Source organism: Silene latifolia, chromosome 4 (genome assembly GCF_048544455.1).
Source record: "Silene latifolia isolate original U9 population chromosome 4, ASM4854445v1, whole genome shotgun sequence".
NCBI classification, from domain to species: domain Eukaryota; kingdom Viridiplantae; phylum Streptophyta; class Magnoliopsida; order Caryophyllales; family Caryophyllaceae; genus Silene; species Silene latifolia.
The window spans coordinates 16,018,662-16,044,141 of record NC_133529.1 but is presented as its reverse complement, the minus strand read 5'-3'; the positions used below and the strand labels follow the sequence as shown (position 1 = coordinate 16,044,141).

Here is a 25,480-nt window from a genome sequence, read left to right as displayed (position 1 = left end):
AGTTCACAATTCACGGTAGTAATTTATGACCGTCTTAACTGTCAAACAACGATTATTTTATCCACTTGCTAAAAATGGAAACTAACCTCACGCATTTTCCGCCATGAATAACTACCTTCTCTGTATATATATACAATATAGTATACCCCCCAATCCGTATCACATCTCATCCCACATTTCTTCCTCCTCGAAATCCGATACCGAGGTGGCTGGAGAGGGCTAATCATAATGATGGCTAGACCCCTCTCCACCACCGTAATCCGCCACCTCTCCTCCTCCTCCACCCGCCTTGCCACCCTCCGTCACCATTCGTCAAAATCAACAGCAGCGGTGGCTAAGCTGGAGGAGGTGGTACATAATGTAGTGATCAAGGGTTCGAAGCCTGATTGGCTTCCTTTAGTCCCTGGTGGCTCCTTTTGGGTCCCACCCTCGACCGTCGCTCGTGGGATTGATAAGGTGGTTGCTGGTTTGGTTAAGGAGGAGAGGGAGATTGTGAGGAAGGATGGTCGGTGTTGGCCTTCGTCTGCCCGCTTTTTTAAAGGTTATGATCTCTCATTTTGGTAATATCGGGTTTTCTAATGCGTGCCTATGATATATTTACCTCTTTCATAAATTATGCTATTTATTAAAAGTTGTTTTTAAAGCGCATTTGATTGGAATGGAACGGTTTTTCACATAACATATGAATTTGTATTAGGAAACGATTTTAAAGTTGACACGTTTCAAATCCAAGTAATAAATTCAGGGTAGTTACCGCCCTTACCGGTAGGCTAAGTTAAATTCATGTTGATGAATACGTCTAATGTAAACTTTTACTGCAGGGTTGACACAATCGCCGTTGGAGGGTGAAACTACTTCTAAGCACTCGAAGACGTCCGAGGAGGAGGAAAATAAAGCTAAATTTGTTTAGTCACAGAATATAGAACCACAAGGTTAGTTATAGGCAATACCTTTATTTGCATAAATTACACATCGGTAAGGTTGCGTACATGTAACAACTTTATCCAGTCACGGACAAGAGAGATTGAGGCCTCGACGATGTTTGAATGTGTAAATTGGTGGGATTCTGTATAGAGGTGTACCCAGGAATACATGATTGAGATGGTTGCTGCTAACACTGCATAGCAGAAAGAAGGTGACGCGGGATCGACTCGGTTATTCAGAACATCTGAACCTCACTTTTAGTCAGGAGATATACACTGATTGTAACATAATGTTCTTGACCCTTGTATATCGAAATCATTCTCTTTGCTGTAAATCATTGAAATGCATGATCGATTCAATGTGCTCCCTGTGTTCCAATCATTTAATTTTATTTGGCTAAAATATCTCCCACAAAAAGTAAGAAAAAGGTAAACAAATAATTAAAGACAAAATATATCGTATTCTACTCCCGTGTTTTGAACATGTCATCTAGAAGCCTAAAATGGTATCACAAGCATTACTTACCAAAATTCTTAATTTTCTTCGATTCAAAGTATGACTATAAGTTGGTAGCTAAACCATTTTATAAGCGGCATACTAAACAAAGAAATCGTCTAACTTTGACGTAGTTTGGATGAAGAGTTGTGGTTCCACCACCAACAGTGGCAACATCAAACCATTCCAACCTGATAACAAAGAAAAACTACACACATGATAACAAAGAAAAACTACACACATTTGGAATTCTTATTTAAGACGGATATAAGTGTAAAATGGATATCGACAGCTCAAATACGCGGTTAGTAAATAAGCATTCATTATGGTTAGTAATATATCTTCGGATCCATTTCATGCATGCAACGGCCTTAAAACAGACATACCAACTCCCTCCCCGTATCAGGTGAGAGGTCTCTCAATAATGCTATTGAGAGACCGTCTCTAAAGTTTTTGTGTTAACAAAAAGATTAGAATTATTCATAAAACTTATGATTTATAATCAAATCTCCAGGAGGATCATAAATCAGTAAATCACTTCCCTCACATAGTCACGTGATAACAAAGAAAAATTACACACATCCAAGAAACTTTTTAGTTACTTGTTTAAGACGGATACAAAAGTGAGAACGGATCTACCCGGTCTGTGTAATTAGGTTAAAATATGTTTTTGGATCCGTTTCATGCTTACAACCATCTTGAAAGAGAGTTATCAACAACAACAACAACCAACAACAATAACAACAACAACATAGATTAGGGTCGGCTAGCATGATTACATGAATCATCATCCGAATCCATATAGGTTTGAATAAAAATTAAAACACACTAAAGAAACATTTGGAACTTTTTTTGTAAATAACTAGTATAGATCCCGCGCAAATGCGCGGTTTTTTAGATAGGAATATTAGAGAATGTAACAATTATACTAATGATATTTAATAGTGTAAATCCTGCATATTTGCGGTATATATAGAGGTTTTGTTTTTAGTTATTATTTAAATATTTTAAATTGATACATTATTAATTTTTCATACTTTTCATATACCTCATCGTATTTCGATATGAGAAAAAAATGAACTATGAACTTCAAGAGAATTTAGTAAAGTTATAAAATATGTTTAATGATTTTTTTCTTTAACATAAAACTAATGATTACAAATAATAAATTTTCTCAAATTATGTTAATGATTTTTTATTTTTTTTGTGTTGAAGCTAATTATATCAGTTTAATATTTTGTTTTATACAAAATGTGTCAAGATATTCTCTCATATATAATAATAATTAATACATAACAAAAGTTTAAAAATTTACAGTTTATAAAATTATAGTGAATTTATCTTCTTTAATTAAAATATTATAATTAAGATTTTCAAAGAAAATACTATTATTTGATTAAAAGGTTATATTTTGATGAAATGATAATAATTTAAAGAAAGAAGTATTTTTGTTTTCTTATTTAGCTTGATACCTTTTGGAGGAAAACTTTGGAGAATTTTATTCTCTTAGTATATAGGAGGATTCATTCCAAATTTTATACCTTCAAATTTTTATATTTCACCTAATTGTATTTTAATATGAGAAAAAAAATGTAGTATGTCATGAATTTTTTTTAACATAAAGTTAATGATTTTATTTTATAACTTTGCTTAATTTATCTTAATGAGTTTTTTTCACGTAGCTAATAATATTATTTTATTGTTTTATAAAGTTTAAGTATGCATTAAGTCATTTTCGAAGAAAAATTAACGATTTTGTATTTTATAATTTTGTACTCCTTTTATTTTATTTTTATTAAAACATTATATAATTATAATCTAGAATTAATAAAAAAAGTCATGCTTTAGGAAAAAGATTATAGTTTAATGGGAAAGTTTTATTTCTTTCCTTATATAAGTAGGTGGAGTTTGGAGGGAAAATTTTTGAGAATTTTTATTCTCTTAGTAGTAGGGGGAATTATCAAAAATAATGCTGAAAAGATAGGTGAAGGAACCTTAGAAGAATCATGAAGGTGTAACTTGCTAAAAGATATGAACTTTATATCAAAACAAAGCTAAAAAGCTACAACTTTCAAGTTTTTTAAAATGAAAATCATGAAATGTTGATCAAAATTAGTGAGATTACAACAATATAAAGCATAATTTTGAAGGGTTATAATGAGATTAATTAATTTAACATAATTAAGTAACGCATGCAAGAGATTAGATAAAAGCATACCAAGAGCTAACTAGTTTTAATTTGTGACATGTGAAAATCACGGGTTTGACTTTTTTTGTTGTTTTGTTTTCGTTGTATTGTTCGTGAAAGTGTTTTAATTTTCGGCTTTTTCTGTACCTTCTTTTTGAGTTGGAGATATATTATAGATAGGGTATTTTGAAATTTTGTGATATTAGTCAAAGCTATGTAATGAGAAATGACATCAAAACCCTTAAATCTATATGATGGTTTGATTTGTCTTAATGACAACCCCTAAGTTAGTATTCCATTTTAATATTCGAGAATTGTGACCACTAAATCAAACTTAAAGGGAAACAAAAATACTTGGTATATGTGAAATAAAAGTAGAAAGAATGAAATATTAATTGTTTATACCTCGACATTTCACGTTTACATCCTTGGTAAGTACACTCTGAAAATAAACAAAAATAAATTAGAATCCAATTGAATAGAGTTTAAAAGACTACACAAAAGTATGCAAATAAAAAATTATAGGTGCATGGAAGTCCCGCCGCCTTTTTGTGGTCTTATTTATAATCTTGAATTATATGACTTATAATTGATATATCTCTTAAGTTCTCGATTATAATCGATTAGTTTAGAAATTGAAACTAATTGAGTTAAACTATGAAATTAAATAGTTTTCTTTCCTTTATTGTTATTGTTAATCGATTAAATTGATTGGATTTTGTTTTGTAATTGAATTAGTTAGTAAATTAGGTTATGTGTTAGGTTTTTATTAAAATTAATTGAATTAGTTTAGAAATTGTTAGTTTTTGTTTTAAAATCATGTTAATTAGTTGTTATTATGTAAATTTTGGCATTGTTAAATGTTGTTTGCGAAATAGACTTGATTTTGAGTCGATTTTTGTTGTTGTTAAATCGGATTGGGAGTGATTTAGAAGCGATTTGGGGGAAAGACCATGGCAAACGTTGGGAATACACGTTTGGCCATGGTCGAACGTGGTGTTTTCACGTTATGGCCGTGGTCCAAACGAAGGGTTTGGACGTTAGGCTGCGGTCAAACGTGGATTTCTCACGTTTGGCTGTGGTCAAACGTTGGGAAATTTGGTTTGGCCGTGGTCAAACAACGAGATTTTATGTTTGGCCGCGGTTAAAAAAAAAAAAGTTTGACCATGGTAAAAAAAAAAAAAAAACGTTTGGCCACGGTCAACAAGGGGTTTTTTTGTTCATCCGTGGTCAGACAAAGGGCTTTTTTGTTCGTCTGTGGTAAATTAATTTTTTTTTTTAAAAAAACCGTGTTTTATGCTATTATTTGCCGATTTTTGTTACTTTATATGATCTTTAGTCGATTAACGTGTTTTCTAACAACTTATATTTTCCTAATGCAGATGGCAGATCGAAATGAGAGAGGAAATACCATCATGAATGCTCCGCCTCCGCCTAACGTACACGACCGTACCGCTGGGCGGAATGTTACGGGCTCGAAGCGTCGTTTGCGAGTTAAGCAGGCCCACAAATAGCCACCCCCACTTCGAGAGACGTCTGGAATGGTTATGATGCCTACTCCCGGTCACGTCGGTAGCGAGTCGGAGGAGGCGAGGTCACGGGAGGTTGTTGGTAGTTACCAGCATGATAGAGAGGATGAGCCATCGGATGACGGTTCCGAGAAGGAGGAGGATGCTGGAGAGTATGTGGTCCAACATAACCCGCTACCGCAGAGAGTGTTGAGTCTGAAGTTGGGCCGGGATAGTAGAGGACGTTATTCGAGTGTTAGAGAGTCCTCTAGCACTTATAGGCCGAGGAGGGATAGTTCTTGGATCCTGAGAGAGCCCGTTCCTGGTGGTCCTAGGAACCCTGGCACCCTACGGAGTTTTGGTGGTCACGTTGCGTTCACCAGTTGGTCGGACCCTAACCCGGAGAATATTAGGTCGTGGATCAAACTCTACGAGAGGCCGAAAGCTGCGAGGGAGATTTTGTAACACCCCCATACTCCAAGTGCCTTACCAGGACCACTCAGGTATAAGGATGCTACCATCTCGGTTACCCGAGGCATGATACTCATAAGACAATAACGAAACAACTTTAAATGATATAACTTTAGTGAAAAGTACAACTGAAGCCAAATCCCAAAATACGGGTACAAGTTCTCAAACCAATTGTCTACTCAACTAAAAGTAAAGCTTATAAAACCACTAAGCTACAACGGAAGACTTCTATCGTCAGACAGTGGCACATCCCAACAATCCCATGTGACTCAACTCAAACCTGCTCAATTACTGCTCACCATCCCCGAATGGATCACCGCAGGTTTTACAAAACAACAACCAGGGTCAGTACTAATCACACAACTTATATATATCAACAATAAGATAAACAGACAGCTTACACCGTCACACACACACACACAATCACACCAGTCCCATCAATCTCAATCACCGATCATCCCACGGACCAACTTTGCCAGTGGGGACCGAAGCCGTTCCCACCTAAGCCCCGCTCATCATATTGAGCGATAACCCTGTCCATTAATGTGCACATCCCCTTCCGTGGCGGGTTCCACGAAGAGCGAAACTAGGGCGTGAAGCCACTCCCGCAAGTGACTCCACTCAGTCGAAAACGCATCTCGAGAACCAGAGACAACCAATCACAATCACAGCCGTCACAATACAATTACGATTTAAAACAATCAATCTCAACACATCAACAATCATCCCATTATGGGACTAATATCGAGTAGAAATCCTGCCGGAAAGCACAACAATCGACGGTCTTTTACAAAATTTGTATCAAAAAAGCCTCTTCTACAAATCCTCCTCCTATCATACATACACATAAATACTACCAATCATTATCTACAACAAAACCCCCAAATCCCCATATTAGAGTTTAACCAACTTTAAGGAAAAACTATAAAAACGGTACATAGATCTTACCCTCGACGCAAGGATCTCAACGGTATAACGAAAGGTGAAATCCGACCTTCCAAACTCCGAGATTTGCTAACAATGCGATAGATGCGAAGAACGATGTTTTGTTTTCTCTCTTGACAGTAATTAGGTTTTGAAAAGTGTTTAAGAACAATGACGGAAAAGATTATATACCTAATCACATTATTAACAAAACCCGAGAAATAACTCCCCGTAAACCGGCTACTCGATCGAGTAGCTAAGGTACTCGATCGAGTGCCCCCTTACTCGATCGAGTAACCACGTTACTCGATCGAGTACCCAACAAGTCAGAAACTATTTTAAACTGCAACTCACCCTTACTCGACAGAGTAAGGCCTACTCGATAGAGTACCCAGAGACTCATAAATACAGAGTATTATAGATTAGGCACATGGTTCTCAGTGAGGGTGTTGCAGCTAGGGTACAGGTGAGCGGGCTTGGGGTTTTGAAGGAGTGTTTGTAATACTCCGTATTTATGAGTCTTTGGGTACTCTATCGAGTAGGCCTTACTCTGTCGAGTAAGGGTAAGTTGCGTTTTAGAAAAGTTTCTGACCTGTTGGGTACTCGATCGAGTAGCTGGGATACTCGATCGAGTAAGGGGGTACTCGATCGAGTACCTTGGGTACTCGATCGAGTAGCCGGTTTTACGGGGAGTTTTCTCGGGTTTTGTTAATTATGCGATTAAGATATATAACCTTCGTCGTCATTATTCTAAATCACTTTTGCAAAACCTAAATTACTGTTTAAGAGAGAAAGCAAGCAAGTTCACCATCTTAATCGCATTGTTAGCAATTCCTGGAGTTTGGGAGGTCGGTTCTCATCGTTGATTATACCGTTGAGTTCCTTGCGTCGAGGGTAAGATCTATGTACCCTTTTTATTGTCTTTCCTTTATTTTGGTTAAACCCTAATTTAGGGATTTGGGGGTTTATGTGTAGTATGTGATTTGGTAGCGTTTATATGTCGTATGATAGGAGGAGGGTTCATAGAAGAAGCTTTTTGATACAGCAGTAGAGACCATCTGACAGTGTGCTTTCCAGGTAGGATTTCCTACTCAGTATTAGTCCCATAATGGGATGATTGTTGATGTGTTGATATTGATTGTTTGATATAGTAATTGTATTGTGATTGTGATTGTGATCGTTGTCTATGGTTCGCGAGGCGTGGCCTCGGCTGAGTGAGGTCACTTGCGGGAGTGGCTTCACGCCCTAGTTTCGCCTTCTGTGGAACCCGCCACAGAAGGGATGTGCACATTAATGAACAAGGTTATCGCTCACTATGTGGAGCGGGGATTTGGTGGGTACGGCTGCAGCCCCCCATCGGCGGGTGGTCCAAAGGACAATCGATGATTGAGATGATTGGATTTGGCGTGATTGTGTGTGTGGGCGCTTAAGTCGTCTGTTTATCTTATTGTTAATATATATTGAATTGTGTGATTAGTACTCTCGACCCGGTGTTTTTTTTTGTAAACTGCGGTGATCCATTCGGGGATGGTGAGCAGATATTGAGCAGGTATTGAGATGAGTACTGGGATAGCTGGGATTGCCACGACATGATGATAGGAGTCTTCCGCTGTAGCTTATTAGTTATTTACATTTCAGTTAGAACAGTCAGTTTGAGAACATGTTTTACACTTTTGGTTTGGTTTTGAGAATTGTAACTCTTCGCTAAGTATTTATATTTAAACGTTGTTTCTTCATTATTTATTTGATTATCATTGCCTCGGGTAACCGAGATGGTAATGTCTTCATACCTGAGTGGTCCTGGTAAGGTACTTGGAGTATGGGGGTGTTACAGTGTTTTACCACCGGTCTAGATGATAACCTCCTTAGTGCTTTTATCGAGAGGTGGCACCCGGATACTAACACTTTCCATATGCCTTTTGGAGAGATTAGTATCATGCTCCATGATGTCCAGCATATTCTTGGGATACCTGTTAGTGGTGATCGGGTGCTTGTGGGCGGTTTGGGCGAGGCTGATGATAGTGGTCTGAGGGGCAAGATTGCGAGGTTTTTTGGAGTTCCTGAGTTCGATGTTGTTCCACCACTCTACAAGAATGGCGGTTTACTTACATCGGATTTGAGGAACATTGTTTACCTAGGGAACGAGCATGACTCGTTACGGGCTTACCTATTGATTTTACTGGGTCATACTCTTTCCATGGATAAGAGTGGTGATAGGGTGTCCGCTCAGTTGTTGCCCTTGTTTGATAGTCTTGAGCGGGTTGGTTCATATGCTTGGGGTGCCGCTTGTTTGGCTTACTTGTACCGACAACTAGGGATAGCATCGCGCCGAGATAGTACTGGTGTTAGTGGGTGTCTACCGTTACTCCAGGCATAGATATACGAGTACTTTCCCAGGTTCCGACCCGGCGGTGGTTTCTTTTTTGAGGACCGTCCTCTTGTTCAGGCTTGGGCCAGCTTGCCTCAGGGTAAGGGCGATTCTCATACTTTTCAGATGTATCGTCATAGTTTGGACGATATTAAGTCGGAGCATGTCCGATGGTTGCCTTACGGGAACCGTCCCCAGGAAGCTTGCAGAGTATCGCTTTACTCGGGTTTTATCAGGCATCTTGATATAGTAGAGCCGTACCAGCCGGATCGGTGCATGCGTCAGTTTGGGTATATTCAGGCTCCCCGGTCCTGCCCACAACTAATCTGCTGAAAAAACTCAACTCGTCGAACTGATACATCTAACCCTGACATACCGGTGAGTGGTGATTGAAAACCTCCATACAACTCTGTGTAGATAGAGTCGGTCCTCATGTCCCGCGAACACCATTCCCGCATAATTATATAATCTGTCTCTTGGCCCCGCTGGGCGTAAGATATTACCCGGAACCCACAATGACCGTCATCTCCAACATCCACCCAACCATCGAAGTGGCCCCACAAAACCTCAGGAATACCCCACCGTTTGGCCCATGTTGATATAAGGCCAATGGTAAAGTTCTTTCCCAAAGGAGCACCGGGAGGTCCTGATTCGAAATCACCAAGTGTTTGTTGTGTATGATCTGCATTTGTTGAACCGTGAGTACTTGGTGTCCCGAACTTCCTTTCTGCATGCTCGAAACCCGACTTGTTTCTAGTTGTTGAACCTCTCGGACGACCTTTCGGGTGCTTATTAATAGGGGGTGGCAAAATCTCTTGGTCCTCCGGATAGTAGAAATCACGCAACAAGTCTATGGCCGCCCTTAGTTTAACCGGGTCGCTCTTTCTCACACCGTCAACTAATTCCTCCCATAAATCACCGTCATTTTTCGGCATTTGTTGAGGAGTATCATACACCAATGTCTTCCAAAAGACATGAATATCCTCGAGATGGACCCTCCTACCTCTTTTGTGCAAAGATGCCAAATTGCATGCACAAGATAATCCATGAGTCGTTCGTAGCACGTGTCGGCATCGATCGTCCACTCCGATACCCAAACTAAGTCCTCTCGTAAGTTCTTTCTCCATTAACTTTATGGCCTTAGTAGACACGTTTCCTTGCAATAAGGAGAAAGTACGAGATGTTCTCCTTGGTTTACTCATTTCATCTTCGAGTTCTTTCTTAATCTTGGAGTGTTGACCTTCGAGCATGCCATGGATACGGGACCACATTGTGTCAAGTGTGAGATGTTTTGACTTCAACCAAGCCTTCAATAGAGAATGTGCTGACTCAAAACGGGAAGTTGCCGTGTTACCGAAATGTAAGACCTCGTTTGTATAGCATAAAACAAACTTCCCTGCGTGCCCACTCCAAGCTGTCCGTATATAATTGGACATAAACGACCACTTACGACAGAAACACACCCAAGCATGTTGAAACGCTTCCTCGGTAACTGCATTGATCACCTTAATCCAACCGTCTTCTGGATTTGTGATGACATGTTTCCTCATACCCTCAGTTTTGAATAATGTCAAGGCTTTTGCATTGATGGCTTTGTTCACATGCCATCTACACAACAAATGATCAACCCGGGGAAATACTTGCTCAAGAGCGCTGATCAAACCCAATTCCCGTTCGGTGACAAAAACAGAAGGGGACGCTCCGGTGACATCTAAAATGTCAGTTAACTTTCTCAACAGCCACTTCTAATTCTCGTCATTCTCGGTACGAAACATCGAACATGCAATTAAGAAGGACGATCATGTGGGTGTCACACCAACCATTTCAATGAGTGGATTCTTGTAAATGTTGGTTTTATAAGTCGAATCCATGATGACCACATAAGGATAAGCCCGGAACAACTTAATCGCTTCAGGATGTGCCATGAAAATGTGAGTCAACTCTTTTGACTCGGAATCAATCTCGTGCCAATGGACGTATTTTGCTTCTACGGCTAGAGCCAACATTTGTTGAGCGGTGTTTCTTTCACCCCTAACTTCTTTCCTAATTTTCCTTGTTTCATTATAAAGTTGGGTGCTTGACGGTTGAGGTTTTTCGGGGGTTCTCAAATGAAGACTATTTTTAATATCCCTCGGTAGAACCCCGGCCAATGTTTGTTGCCTAACATATGCCTTCTCTTCCGCGTCCAATCCCGCAAAGTGCCGATCCCCGTCCTTATAAATGACTACGTTGTGGTTGGTAGTCCAGCACCCTCGAAGGTTACAATGTTCCACACTACCGTCTCTTGATCATTTTTGGACCCGAAATTTTGAACGGCACGAATACGAAACTTGCATGAACACTTCTGCGACCTCTTTGGCTTTTCAAGATCGACCGATTCTTTTGGTAACCCATGTCTTTTACAACGAAAATAACTTGCCAACAACCCGTTCTTTTTCCTATTTTTAGCTCCGTTATTTGCTTTAACCAAAGCAAACCCATTCTCGAATGCGATTTTATTAGCCCAATTGAAAGCATCATCACGCGTTTCAAAATCTATAGTAGTCTCGAACAACGGGTTGGAATCAATTAAATTCTCGCCAAAAGTCTCTCACGATTCCTGTTACAAGCAATACGGACTATAGTAAGACAATAACAAGATTCATAACCTAAATAAATTGCGTAAAACGAATGAAAAACTAGTTAAAACGAGTAGAAAACGAGTAATTCATGCCTAAAATACGAGACTCAACAAACGACCGTGGCCAAACATTACTATCCAACGACCGACCACGGACGAACAAGGAAAACCAACATTCATCCACGGACAAACAAGGAAAATCAAAGTTTGACCACGGCCAAACAATGAAAATCAACGTTTGACCATGGCTAAACCCTGGATTTCAACGTTTGACCATGGCCAAACCCAGAAATCCAACGTTTGACCATGGCCAAACGTGGAAATCCAACGTTTGGACCATGGCAAACGTGAAAATCCATAGTTTGGTCCATGGCAAACGTTGATTTTCACTGTTTGGACCGTGGTCTGAACGTTGGTTTCCAACTTTTGGCCATGGTTCATCTTTCGGGGGATAATTTTCAGAATTACGAAAAAAATTCAAAAATTCGCTACTACTAAGTTAATACGTCAACTAATTCAACTATCGAGTAGGATGAACGATGCGCAAAAAAAAAATTGAAAATTAAGCAAATATTGAATTGATTAAGTTGTTTACGTACCGTTGAATCGAGATCCGACATGTTGTTAGTTGTTGTTGTTTTTTGTTTTTTGTTTTTAATTTAGTTGAGCTTGGGAGAAATTTTTTTAGAGAGAGAAAGTCAAAAGGGCAGTCATCGTCTTTTTTATGAAAAACGTCGTCGATATTTACTAAAACGTCGTCGATATAAATCAGCCCGCATTAATATTGGGGTCCTTTTCCAAAATATAGATGGCCCCATGTTGGGAGATTACGGTATATTATTGCGATATACCGTTATCAGAATAATATCGATATTATTATGTTTACCATTATTAGGAGATATTATTATTATATTTATATCTTTATCCGTACTATAAATACGGAGCTATTGTAATGATTGAAAACGACGAACGATCATCAATAATTTTACGATTTCCTTTATGCTTTCCCCTCTCTTCGATTTCTAATACCCCAAACTGAAGGATATTTACATAGAGATTTTCAAAAGTTTATTGAGACAGCACAACTGCACAAAGACCTTGCAATGTGAATGTGACGGGGTTTTGCTAAGCTGGGGAGTTGAAGCATGCATTCTAGCAATGTTCTGAGTAACAGAATGACTAATTAGCTAGGCTGGGGATTTGAAGCAGGCATTCTAGCATCAGATCCAAAATGCATAGAGTGAAATCACACACAAATAACATTATACCTCTAGTGGTACAATAGCATCATACAACCAAGTTATAACTTATCGAGCTTATTTGTAATTTTTTTGAACTTTCTTAAAGTTAATTTTTTTATGTTTTAGTGAGTGAGTTCAGAAATTTTATGGTATAGCTCGACTTCTTTAAAACAAAACTCGAAAACTTTATTATATAGCTCGGGTTCTAGAGCATACAACTGGGTACAACTGATTGTAGGATCTATTAACTGGAAATCACAGCAATAAGACAAGAAATTCAGTAATACCACAATTCATCCTCAAAATGAGGTGGTAATATTTTTATAGAGCTTCTGATGATAAATGTATCTCAAAAAGACGACGACTTAGATGAAGCTAACATCAGAGTTAAATGAGTGATTAGCTATTATTAAACTAACTACGCTGCACCATTGTTATATCACCCGACCTCGCTCTCCATTATTCACGATCATCAAACACACAATCTAGGATGTCGAATTTGGAGGAGAAAATCTGATTAATCCTGTCAAAATGTAACTGCATCAAGAAACATAAAATCAGATCTTCAGGTACGAGGAAAAAAGAAAGCAGGCAGGCAATTGAAATCCGAGGAAAACTAGGAATAAGCTAAGGCATATTCTTACCCCCCAGACGGATTCACCTCTTGCGTTTCAGAGTTTTCATAGCCTTGAAAATAAAGACAATCACTTCTTTGAGAGTGGCCTTTCGTCCTTCTTTATAATTCCAAAGCTCATTGACCACGTACCTTCCACTCGCATTATAGTCATTAAGCTCGAGTAAAGCTGTTGTAACCGACTTATATACCTCATCACCCCATTCCTCCTTAAGTTGCTTTAATTTTTCATCTTCGTCATTAATGATTTCCTGTATAACGAGTTCATACAATAATACAAGAAGATGTTCAAACTACTAAAGATTTAGTCGTAATAATGTGACTCGGAAAAACAGTAATGAATTTAACAACACCTGAGGGTTTCCATCAACATGAATGATTTTGTAAGGATGCCATGCCGGATCTTTAAGATTCTCCTGCCAAAGGGAGCATCCTTCACTTGCCTCAGAACATTTTCACCCACCCTCTTTAACTCCACAGAAGCCAATTGCAGCGAATCATTTCGTTCATCATTCTGAGAGATCATGGCAAATTAAAATAGGTTAGTTTCATAATACAAAAAGAATCAAGGAGAAATTATTATATATTTAATTTCATGATGAAAATATTAAATATATAACCGGCTGTTTCTCCTCCTGAAGCTTCTGCCTTTCGCGGTCAGTCAAGACTCGACGTTTACTTAGTTCGCTGGAGTGCAAATCAAGCTCCCTTTTCTTTGACTCCAACTCCTGACTCATCTTCTCCTGCTCACCTAGTATCTTTAGAACATTATCACGAGCAATGCTCCGCATCTTAAGGGTTTCTGTCGAGAATCAGGCACAATCAGTGAACACAACATACGAAAAACAAAGTATGGAAGGAGGAACAAAAATCAACCTGTTCATGACTAATGTCCGCTTGTATTTTAACATCAGGTTCAGGAGGTCGACAAGTTCGTGTGTCGAATCCCAAGTCAACCTCTATAAATTTTGCTAAAGCGAGATGAGTCGCCTTTTGCTTGGCACTACGATGAGCTGCGCCTTTAGCGACACCAGAAGCGTGTTGGTAAAGATGTTTTAAGCCATATTCCTGCTTGCTTTTTTTTACCAGCACAGAAGGGACACCTAAAGGTACCATTAGCATTCCTGACTTTTAACTCCTTGCCTTTCAAACCTTGATATGGTTTCGCCATATACTCCTCAATTTCCGAATCACTTATATCCAACTCTTGGGTAACTTACCTGATATACATAGTTTGCAAGTTATTATGTATACTTGGAAATTTATCTTGTGCGAACCGAAACCAGCTAGTGCGGATTCTCTAGTCATGCAAAAAAGTATAAACGGTTACACTTCTTGTGAAAAACGTGTATCCCGTAGAATATGAATGAGTAATTTTGTTGGGTTGTCTTAATTGATGATGACATACCCATTTAACTTGTGCCTTCTAATCGATCAATTTGCAAGTCTTAATCAATTAAGGATCGTCAATCGTTTGCTACCCAAGATATAGAATCATTTGGTCAACCTATGTAAAAGATGAAAGAGTAGAATACATATAATAGTGACAGTCAGACATACCGTTACTTATAACGGTAGTAGTATGCTTGACCATCTCGTTTGACCCGTCACACTTGAAGCAAATCTTTCATTTCAAATATTTCATCTTTATTAAAATGAGCTTTTATACATCAGATTTCAAATTTGAAATATTTGAAAGGGTGGTCTTAAAGAGTTTGTAAATGGTACTTCAAAAGATTTCTTCTTTCATGCTACAACTTTTGTTTGTCTTTTATGAAACTTTGTTTGGTTCTTCTCTCTTTAATAAGAATTGTCTTCTTGCTAATGTCCTCTCCTCTTTGTTTCTGAAAACACAAAGGCTTTTTAAGGTTACTTACAAAATCTTTTTTCTCCTTTTTGCTTCTTAAAAAGAAGTCCTTTTGGTGCTATTTTGGGAAGGTCAACACTTTTGTCTCATAACCAAAAGTCTTGACTAAAAATCCTAGCAAGCATCCATTCGTTTTTCTCTCTATAAAATGAGCACCACAGCCACCACTCTTCACTTTGAAAGCAAGACTTTTACTTGAGAAATCAAAGCATTTTGCAAAATTAGTTTTAAGAACTCAAAGCTTTTTAATTTGCAAAAATCTTCAAAAGTATTCAAGTGTTTCAATCGAAATCACTGTTACTTCAAAGTATTGTACTCTCTCATCTAGAAACGTTTGTAACAATAAGTTGACCTTCTCAATTCTTTTCAAAGAATCAGTCTAAGGAAACTTGGTTTGTAAACATTCTAGTTAGAGTGTAGAGTTCATAGACGGAGTAGTCTTAGAACTCGTGTCGCAACCGGAGTAGGTTGTTGATCCTTTTGTTGTTAGTGTTTTAAAGTAGTTGGAGTAGATTACCTCACTTATCAATAAAAGAAGATTGGACGTAGGCCTTTAGAGTGTCGGCCGAACCAATTCAAAATCGTTGTGTTGTTTTTCTCTTCGCTTTTAATTCCGCTGCAACTTATTTACTCGTTTTCATTTTACGATTTTGTTAGTAATGATCCACGAATATCACACTCCCGGTCTTCTTTTTACTTCATAAACTAAGACCATCGAGAATGATGAACAATTGTCACTTTCAAACATCACTTGTTTTTCGAGCTTCCGTGATACACATTTAATCACTTCATTTAATTGATGTATTCATTCGCTCTTCACATTGTTCATCAACTTATCTTTAAATAATAAAGATTTAAGTTGAATTTTTAAAATAGTACTTAATTCACTCCTCCCCCTAAAATCCTTATTATTATATGTTTAGTTACCAATAATATTTTATTATTCTACTTTTCTCTTTCTTTGACTTTCTGATTTAAACTTGCAAGTGAATCTGCTGTGTTGTACGCCTATTTGCCGTACACCTGTCTCTATTGAACTACTCCAGAACTTACTCCCTCTCACAATTAACATATAATAATAATAACTAAACATATAATAACAAGGATTTTCGTTAAAAAAAAAAAAAAAAAAAAACTGTCATAAATCTCCTTTAATATTTGGAGATGCGGTGTCGTATCCGTATCCGTATCCGTAGTAGTAGTAGTAGTTGGCAAGTGGACATAGTAATATATATAGTGTGCCGGAGTTGTAAGAGTAGGAAACAAATTAGAGTTAGACAAATAAATCACCATTTTCAAAAAGAAGAAGATCGAATGGAGATGGATAAGCAGTTGCAGAGAGCGGTTTGGGAGAACGATGCGGAGTTTCTGAAACAAGCGCTTGCTAGAAACCATTCTCCCGAATACTTCCTCGCTCAGGCCAGTAACGGGGAGAACATCTTCCATATTGCCGCAAGCTGTGGCATGATGAAGTTTATGAAGGATGCTATGAATATTCTGCCCACAAATATCCTAAAACAACTCTTCCTCATCACAGACGAAGATTCGTATACCCCGCTTCACAGAGCGGCTGTGAGTTGGGACATCTCGGTCATCAAGTGTGTTATAGAAATGTGCGCATCATTGTCGTGGGATGACGAGGATCATACCAAGCCGTGGTTGGTGGTGTCTCCGTATCATAATCAGACGCCGTTGAACCTTGGCTTGAAATTAGGTAGGAAGGATGAGAAAGTAATGATGGAGATAATGTTATTGGATCCCGAACTTGATAGCTGCACCATTGCTGATGATAAGGGCAAAACGCCGCTCTACTATGCGGTCATAAATTATTTCAGTCTTGTTGCTGAGAAGATCTTGAAGTCTCCCCATCCTGCCACTTCTATTCTCGGCTCCACAGATCTCTTGACGCTTATTAATCTTGCCACTAAATGCACAGGTCACTACTACTCTACGGCCTTTCTCTACCCTTGATTCACCTACTCCATAGTCCCTACTTATCTCGATTTATTTACCCACGAATTGACATAGGCCGATTCATGTTGTTTACATGAACCAGCTTGGCCAGTTCGTGTAATCCACATGAACTAACTGGCCGCTGGTTCGTGTAAATCACATGAATCGGTCTAGGTCATTTTTTAATGTAATCATTTTTTGTTATTACTTATCGTTTAATAATATAAGAAAATCAACGTTACTAAAATACGTAAACAACGAAAAGTGATATGTGGGTTCTGATTTTTTGAAGCGGTTTTGATTTTATTAATTTTTGAAGCATGTATTTAAATTTTGGAATCGGAATTCGAAAATGAGTAAAACAAACAAGGAAATAGTGTATAAAGGAGTTTTAATATCTCAGGGACAATAAGCCAATAAGGTAAGGAAAATGAGTCAGCGCCACCCGGTGGCACCCAATCTCCACGCCACCCTCTCACATGTAATAAATGGGGACTCACAAAATAATGGATACATCCCATATAATAAGTAGGGACCCCAATAATAAGGGGTGCATGTGAGAGGGTGGTGCCGAAATTGAGTGTCACCCGGTGGCGCCGTATCATTACCCATAAGGTAATATAATAGGAGCGGAATAAGTAAAACTAGGGGTGAAATATAGCAAATCTCATTAGAAATTAACTATTTATTTATTGATTTAAGTTTATATTTTTCCTCTTACACAAATCACAATAATCTTCCATATTAATAATGCAAATATCATAATACTACACTAGTTTGGATCTCGCACAATAAATGCGCGGTATTTATAGAGTTTTTATTTTTGTATTACTCAATCATGCTAAATTAAAACCTTGTTATTTTTTTCATATTGCACGTCATTTTACTTAATTTTTCATATTTCACGTCTTTTTGGCAATGATTTTATATATTTCAATTAGTGAAAGATATATTTCGAGATTTATAATATATGAATCCAAATTTTTTGGCAATGATCGAGGATTTTTTTATTTCGAGATTTGTAATATATGAACCCAAATTTTTTGGCAATGATCGAAGATTTTTTATTTGTAGCAATATAGCAACGATTGACGGTATATTTTTTTTTGGCAATGATTGAGAATTTTATACTTATTTTTTGGCAATCAATATTTACGTTATTTTCGGGCAAGATCATTGATATGTTCTAGCTTTAGTACATAGTAGAATATGACGTAATGAGAATCATTTTTTACATTAGACTTAGCCCATAATAGAATGTAAAAATTAAAAGCCTAATTAGAAGATAATATTTTAGGCGGGAAAAAACGTAGATTGTCCTATTCATTTAGTAAATATGGGATTATAATTACACAAATTTATGAATTTTTATTTATTTAAAGCTAAAACATCAAAACCGACATAAAAGACAAATTTATGTGAAAAATCTCGAAGAAGTGGAGGCAGTATTTCCTATCTATCTATCTATATCTATATAAAACTATAAAACACAAAACACCCCACCTAATTTTCCCGCCTACCCAAACATAATCTAAAAAATGATGATATTCTAGAGAGCACCGAGAATCATGGCGTGCCTAACTTGCACTATAGATTAAACATGATAAATTTATAGATTCAACACAAATTTGATAGGTCTTTTAATTAGCAATAATTTCAACAGCTTTACCACAAAATCTCATTGAAGACGGCACGGCACATATTCATCACTTTAGAGTGACGGATACCATTTCCTCTCACAAATGATCCAAATAGAGAAGAGAGGGAAGCACATGGGGGTGCCCCCACCTTATCCCTCTATCCGTTTTGTGAGTGGTATTACCCATCACTTGCTCCGACCCGTCTTCAACAAGATTCATTGTTATAGTAATTAATCTTATCACCTTAAATATTAAACATAAACCTATTTCTAAAATCATCTCCTTTCTTCCATTCGTACAACTGTACCTCTCTTTCTCTCTAACCTTCATGAGTAACTATAGTAAAGAGTTATTTTTAAGGCAAAGGGAACCTTTTCTCCACACTTTAGGTGAGATTATCAATCAGATTCACTAAAGTCTTAAAACTCTGCCACATCAGTTTTTTTACTAACTTTTCTCCACACTTTAGGTGAGATTATCTCAGACGACTTACCTCAGACTTTATACATTATCAGTCAGACTCACCTCAAACTCTACTTTTTCACTTTACTTGAGAAAATGTGGGGTTTAAAAAAAAAGAACAAAAATAATACTCCCTCCTATTTCCTTATATCTTCCCCTTTCTTTTGGGCACAAAAATTAAGAAAGGGGAAGAAAGAAGAAATAAAGTAGAATAAAGTATTGTAAGTTGTGAAATTTATAGGTGAGAGAAAATAATAAAGAATGAATGATGAATAAAGAATAGATAAAGTAATGAGAGTTGTTGATTTTTAGGAGAGATAAATTAATAAAAAATGAATGAAACTTACCAAAAAAGGAAAGAAGGAAGATAATCAAACTTGTGTAAAAAAGAAAGAGGGAAGATAATAGGAAATTAGAGGGAGTATAACACTTGTCATTCTTTCATTGGATGTCTTCTTTTAATAGTGGGGTCAAGACTCATGTAGAGTCTTAAGTTGAGTCTTCAATTTCCAAGACTCAACTTAAGACTTTGTCAAGATTTTATTAAAACTAGAGTAAATTATCAATTACACCCATGCCAAATACACATTTTTACATTTACTCCCACGTCAAATTTTTTTTTTAAATTACACCCAAGTTAATAGCTCAGTTTATAAATTGCACCCAACCCCATTTTTCGGCGAAAAAAATTATGAAATGACAATTTTGCCCCCGAATCTATTAGTTTGATTTTGTGTGATTTTGAGTTACTTCCCCTATTTCCTCCTCCACCTTTGAGCTTAATCTTTCTCCTCCATTACAACTTCATCTTCTTCCTCCTCCATTACAACAATAACCATGAAGCCTTTCCCGATTTCAATCATTTTTTCCTTATCAAATAAATAAAAAATCCAAACACCTATACTCCATACACAAATTAAAATCAATAAGCATTGATCCAACCTTAATTGATATCTCCTCCATTTTACTTCTAATTATTTCCCCTTAATTTTATCAATTGACTTTTTGGGTGGTTGTTTTCGACTTTTTGTTGTTGTCTGCTTTATTCCCCCAAACCCAACAAATATTGAACAATCTCCCCAAACCACCTGCAATTCGTACACCGAGGCTCAAGCACGACCACCAAGAGTTGCTCATCAACCCAGATTCGCACCGCCTAATTCATTCTTCTGCTTTTTATTTTGATTGGATTTGTTTGATGTGAGGGAAATTATTTACTTTATTTGTTATTTATCCCTAATTCATAATGTGCATTTGGGTTGATAAATCTGGAGAACTTGAAATGAAAGAAGAAGAAAGAAGAAATTAAAAAAAGAAATTTGAAGAAAGAAAAATAATAATAAATCTGGAGAAAATGAAATGGAAGAAGAAGAAAGATGAAGAATAAATAAAGAAAGAGGAAGAATAAATTAGAACAGTCAAGAAAAGGAAGAAGAAGAGGAAAGAACAAGGGCAAAATCGTCCTAAAATCAATTTTTTTAAAAAAAAATTGAATTTTGACTAAAAAAGTGGCCGGATTCCGATATTGGGTGCAATTTGTAAACTGAGCTATTAACTTGGGTGTAATTTAATAAAAAAATTTGACGTGGGAGTAAATGTAAAAATGTGTATTTGACGTGGGTGTAATTGATAATTTACTCTTAAAACTATGATAGATTATTGGTAGTCTTGAGTGAGTCTTGTCTTAAGACTCACCAAAATCTTATCTCAAAACTACCAATAATGTTACCTTTAATCTGAGTACACCTTTAAACAAATAAAATTAATCTATTTTTTTATTCAAAACTAATCCATTTATAGTATTTCGTTTTTACCTCACTTTAATGGTTTCGTGTAAATTGGTTATATTTGTCATAATAAAATTTAAAAAAAAAATCAAAAATGGTGAAATTGTTTAAGGTATCAATTGATAGGCACAAGAATTTGTGAATGACTATAATTCGAAACGAGTTGAGATCACCTGTCCCACTTTTGTGTCTCATCTCCTGTCTCATTACCTTAATCTTGCGACACATCATCATTTATATGATAAGATTGATAGCAAATTCTCTTAAACTAATGATGTGTCACAAGGTGAATATAGTGGGACACAAGATGGAACACAAAATGGGACAGAGAATCCGCTCTCATTCGAAACACGAGCTTATGGCACTAATTTGCTTTTAGTATTTTTCGTTGAAGGTTTTGTGTAACTTATTCACAATTTTAAATGATTTGGGGAAACAAAATAAACATAAAAAAGGATATATGATATCGGGTTGATTATAATATCTTTGATTTTCGGAATAGATGATTCTTCGTTGTTTGTTTTCCTATATCGGGATTTAAAATACAGATACTTATAGATTGGGATAGAGGAACTCTAATTAACTTTATCTTTACATTTGTCAATTGTTTTGTTTTTTCGTATAAAATCATCAAACATGATTAACATATATTCTAATATAAGACGACGATCTCACATGTAAGATGATCTTTCTGGGTAATAAAACTATTCATTTACTATTATTAATAATTGTGTGTTATATAACGGAACTGTCTCATATATACTATGTATACGACTATTAAATTGAAATAGTTGATGTTGTTTAAATATTTATTGATACCAGAGGATTCAACGGGTCTTTTATTTACAAATGTTGTTGAAGAGTCTCGAACCCATAACCTCTTGATGCACATCCACTTGCTATTACCATTGTGACACATCCATCTCTTTGTAAAATTTGTATAACTTTTGTTATATGTATGTGTAAACTATGAGTTAAAATAATAATTATCTATAATAACTATTAAATATATACTTTTAGTTTATATTCAATGTAATGTATTTGCTGAATTAGTTAAATGTGCTACAAAAAAATTGAAAAAATATTTTATTTACTTATAATAATTATTATTTGTACCTGTAGTTTATATTTAACTAGGTTTGCTGCCCGGCCTCGCTCGGGCTACCTATATTTACCATTTAAATTTTATTTTTTATAAAATATAATTGCGTTAGACTTTTTTTAACACATACATTTTCGATTTATAATATATTGGTTTATGCTATAACTTGAAATTACGATGAGATGCAAAATTTATCAACAAATTATGAGACACATTCCCTTATTCTCCCGCTGTTGATATCATTACTTCCACAGCATCTCCCTTGTTAATACTATTACGTTCAATACTACTTTGCTTACTGGTGTATCTTTGACTATTCCCGCTATTTTATAGTTAAATTCACTATTAACATTAATTTTATCAAACTTATATACGAAGTATTAAATAAATAAAATATTTTCTTAAATCAAATTGTTAGCTAGTTTTTCATACTTTGTCCGTTGTTCCTACTATTACTTTTATAACATTTGTTTCACTACCGTTACTTTCACTACTCCCGCCATTATTTTTTTTTCACTACTCCCACATTTAATACTATTAATTTCACTATTCTCTCATTCTTGCTACTATGACATTCACTATTCTGGCTTTTATTATTGTTACTCTTACCACTCAAATGTGTGATTACTTTCATATTTACTACATCAACTGTTGCTACAATTATTTTCACTATTTATTGAGTTATTTGCTAGTTACACAATTTTATCAGGCTTATATATTTAAATAAATTAATCAAATATTTGTTAAATTTTTTTCTTGCTTACTTTTATCATATTAAATTTTATATTAGTTTATCATCTAAATGTACTAGAGTTATATAATTAAATAAATACGAAATATTATACTAAAATAATATTAGTCTAATACTCCGTATGAAATATTAGACTAAAATAAGTATTATATGGACCTATATTATAGATTTAATTCGACCTGTCAAATTTTGACTCGACCCGATCCGACCCGTTTTTCCAGGGTCAAGACCCGAAACTTTCGACCTGACGACCCGTTTGACTCGAACTCGAAATGACCCGTTATTTTAGGGTCGAGACCCTACCCGAACAGATCGACCTGTTGGCAAGATATTTATTAAAATATTAATATTTATATATTAATTATATTTTAAAAATTAGTTAAAAAATTACCTTTTTTTACTACTTAAAATAAAAAACACAACTAAAAAGTCAATTTTATACTTTTATAATATTTAATAACAAAATATTATTAAAAAAAACTTTATTTTAATAATTATGCCAATATAATTAATGTGAACATTGACTATGATTTAAATATTAATTTAAATATTTTACATTTTTAAAAAATATTTTTTTGATTAAAAAAATCATTAAAAAAAGGTGTTATGTATATTGGAGATACATAAAATGTAACTATAGGTACAGATAATAATTGCCATAAGTAAATAAAATATTTTGTCCAATTTTTTTCAAGTACATTTAACTAACTTAGCAAATACATTACATTGAATATAAACTAAAACTATATATTTAATAGTTATTATAGGTAAATATTACTTTAACTCAGATTTTACATATACATATAACAAAAGATCTACAAATTTAACAAAGAGATAGATGTGTCACAATGGTAATAGCAAGTATATGTGAATCAAGAGGTCATGGGATCAAGACTTGTCAACAACATTTTGGAGTTTTGACACTTCCTTAATCTAATTAACTAGAATAAGTAACAACTTAACTACACATGTAAATTTACTAACCTAACCCTAAACTAACCACCTAAGGTCAAGTCATAATTGCCACGTGTCACGCTCTAATTGGTCGTGTATGGAAATTTCCATACACCTCGTGTATGTGTATCACCTTCCCACATCGTCAAATAGGATTAGGCATGAGCCGCTTGAGAATAGGTTATGAGAAATATTGGTTTTGAATGAAACTATAAAGAACATTTTTCCAAAATCGTTTTAAAGAAAAAAATCTATTTAGAAACTGGGACGGGAATGAAAGTATTTAGTATTATCGTCTTCACGCACTGACCTAGGATCAGAGTTTTGGGATGGATAGTAAAAGATATTTATTCAAAGGTAATCATAATACTTCGTATTAAATAAACCCTTATTTACGATGTATGAGTAAGATTAAATTGTTTTTTTTCCTAAAACAATGATTAAGTTGTCTTTTTTTTCTTAAAAAAAAGATGTTTATGATTCAATTGTGTAGATTAACTCATTCTTTGTACATTGTTGGCAGTTCCAAGACTATACAACTGGATGTATCCAAGGTTATTTTAGTCTTTTTTCAAATATTTTTGGAAAAAAAAAGTAACGTAATTCAATTTTCAATCTAATCCTCATTTCTCTTTGACCAGTTTCCATATTTTTCTAACTTCTCTTCATCTTCCTCCATCATCCAGTTAATGAATCATCTTCTCCCTTAAATTATTATAATTAATTGACTATGCGGAACTGAGCATCATCTTGAATGAATTTTTTTATCCAAAATTTCTAATGCATGAAAATAGTTGAAGCTCGTATTATTTTTACATTAGCTCGTATTCTTATTTGAATATCTCGTATTCTTATGTGATCGTATTTTAAAGCTCATGATCATTTTAAGTTCGTATTCTTTTTACATTAGCTCGTATTCTTATCTTAATAGATCGTATTCTTATGTGCTCGTATTTTTAAGCTTGTGATCCTTTTAAGCTCGTGTTCTTTTTTACTTTAGCTTGTGATCCTTTTAAGAATACAGTCCCATATATTATATATATACATCTATCTAAGCCCAATAAAAATAAAAATAAATTCTACGCATCTTCTTTTTCCCTAATTCTAATTTCTCTTCAGTCGTATTCTTATCTTAATTGCTCGTATTCTTGTGTGCTCGTTTTTTTTAAGTTCGTGATCCTCTTAAGCTCGTATTCTTATCTTAATAGCTCGTATTCTTAGGTGCTCGTATTTTTTAGTTCGTATTCTTTTAATAATAGTTCGTATGATTGGTGTAGAAATTTACCTCAAAGTATTGTTAGATGCATTTTTCCTTCCTGATGATGATATAAATTGCTTCTCGTTCACGGAATATTGTTAGATGCGTTTTTCCTCCTTGATATGATGATGTAAATTGCTTCCCTTTCACCATTTTAGAATCAAAATTATGGAGAAGAGAGATTTGTCGACTGTCGTTTAACAGAAATTTAGAGAAGGGAAAGAAGAGGGTTTGTCGACTAAAGAGAAATTAGAATTAATTAGGGAAAAAGAAGATGCGTAGAATTTATTTTTATTTTTATTGGGCTTAGATAGATGTATATATATAATATAT

The 25,480-nt window shown here is 35.5% G+C and overlaps 2 protein-coding genes across 3 annotated transcripts in view; both read left to right on the top strand.

Moving 5' to 3' along the window:
• Window positions 1-25,480, top strand: part of LOC141653110 (factor of DNA methylation 1-like) — a 275,319-nt gene that overhangs the window by 204,097 nt on the left and 45,742 nt on the right. The window lies entirely within an intron of this gene.
• LOC141651135 (uncharacterized) lies at window positions 232-910 on the top strand. The gene is made up of 2 exons (XM_074458857.1): window positions 232-541; window positions 822-910. Exons 1-2 carry the CDS (start codon window positions 232-234, stop codon window positions 908-910), a joined length of 399 nt encoding a protein of 132 aa, XP_074314958.1.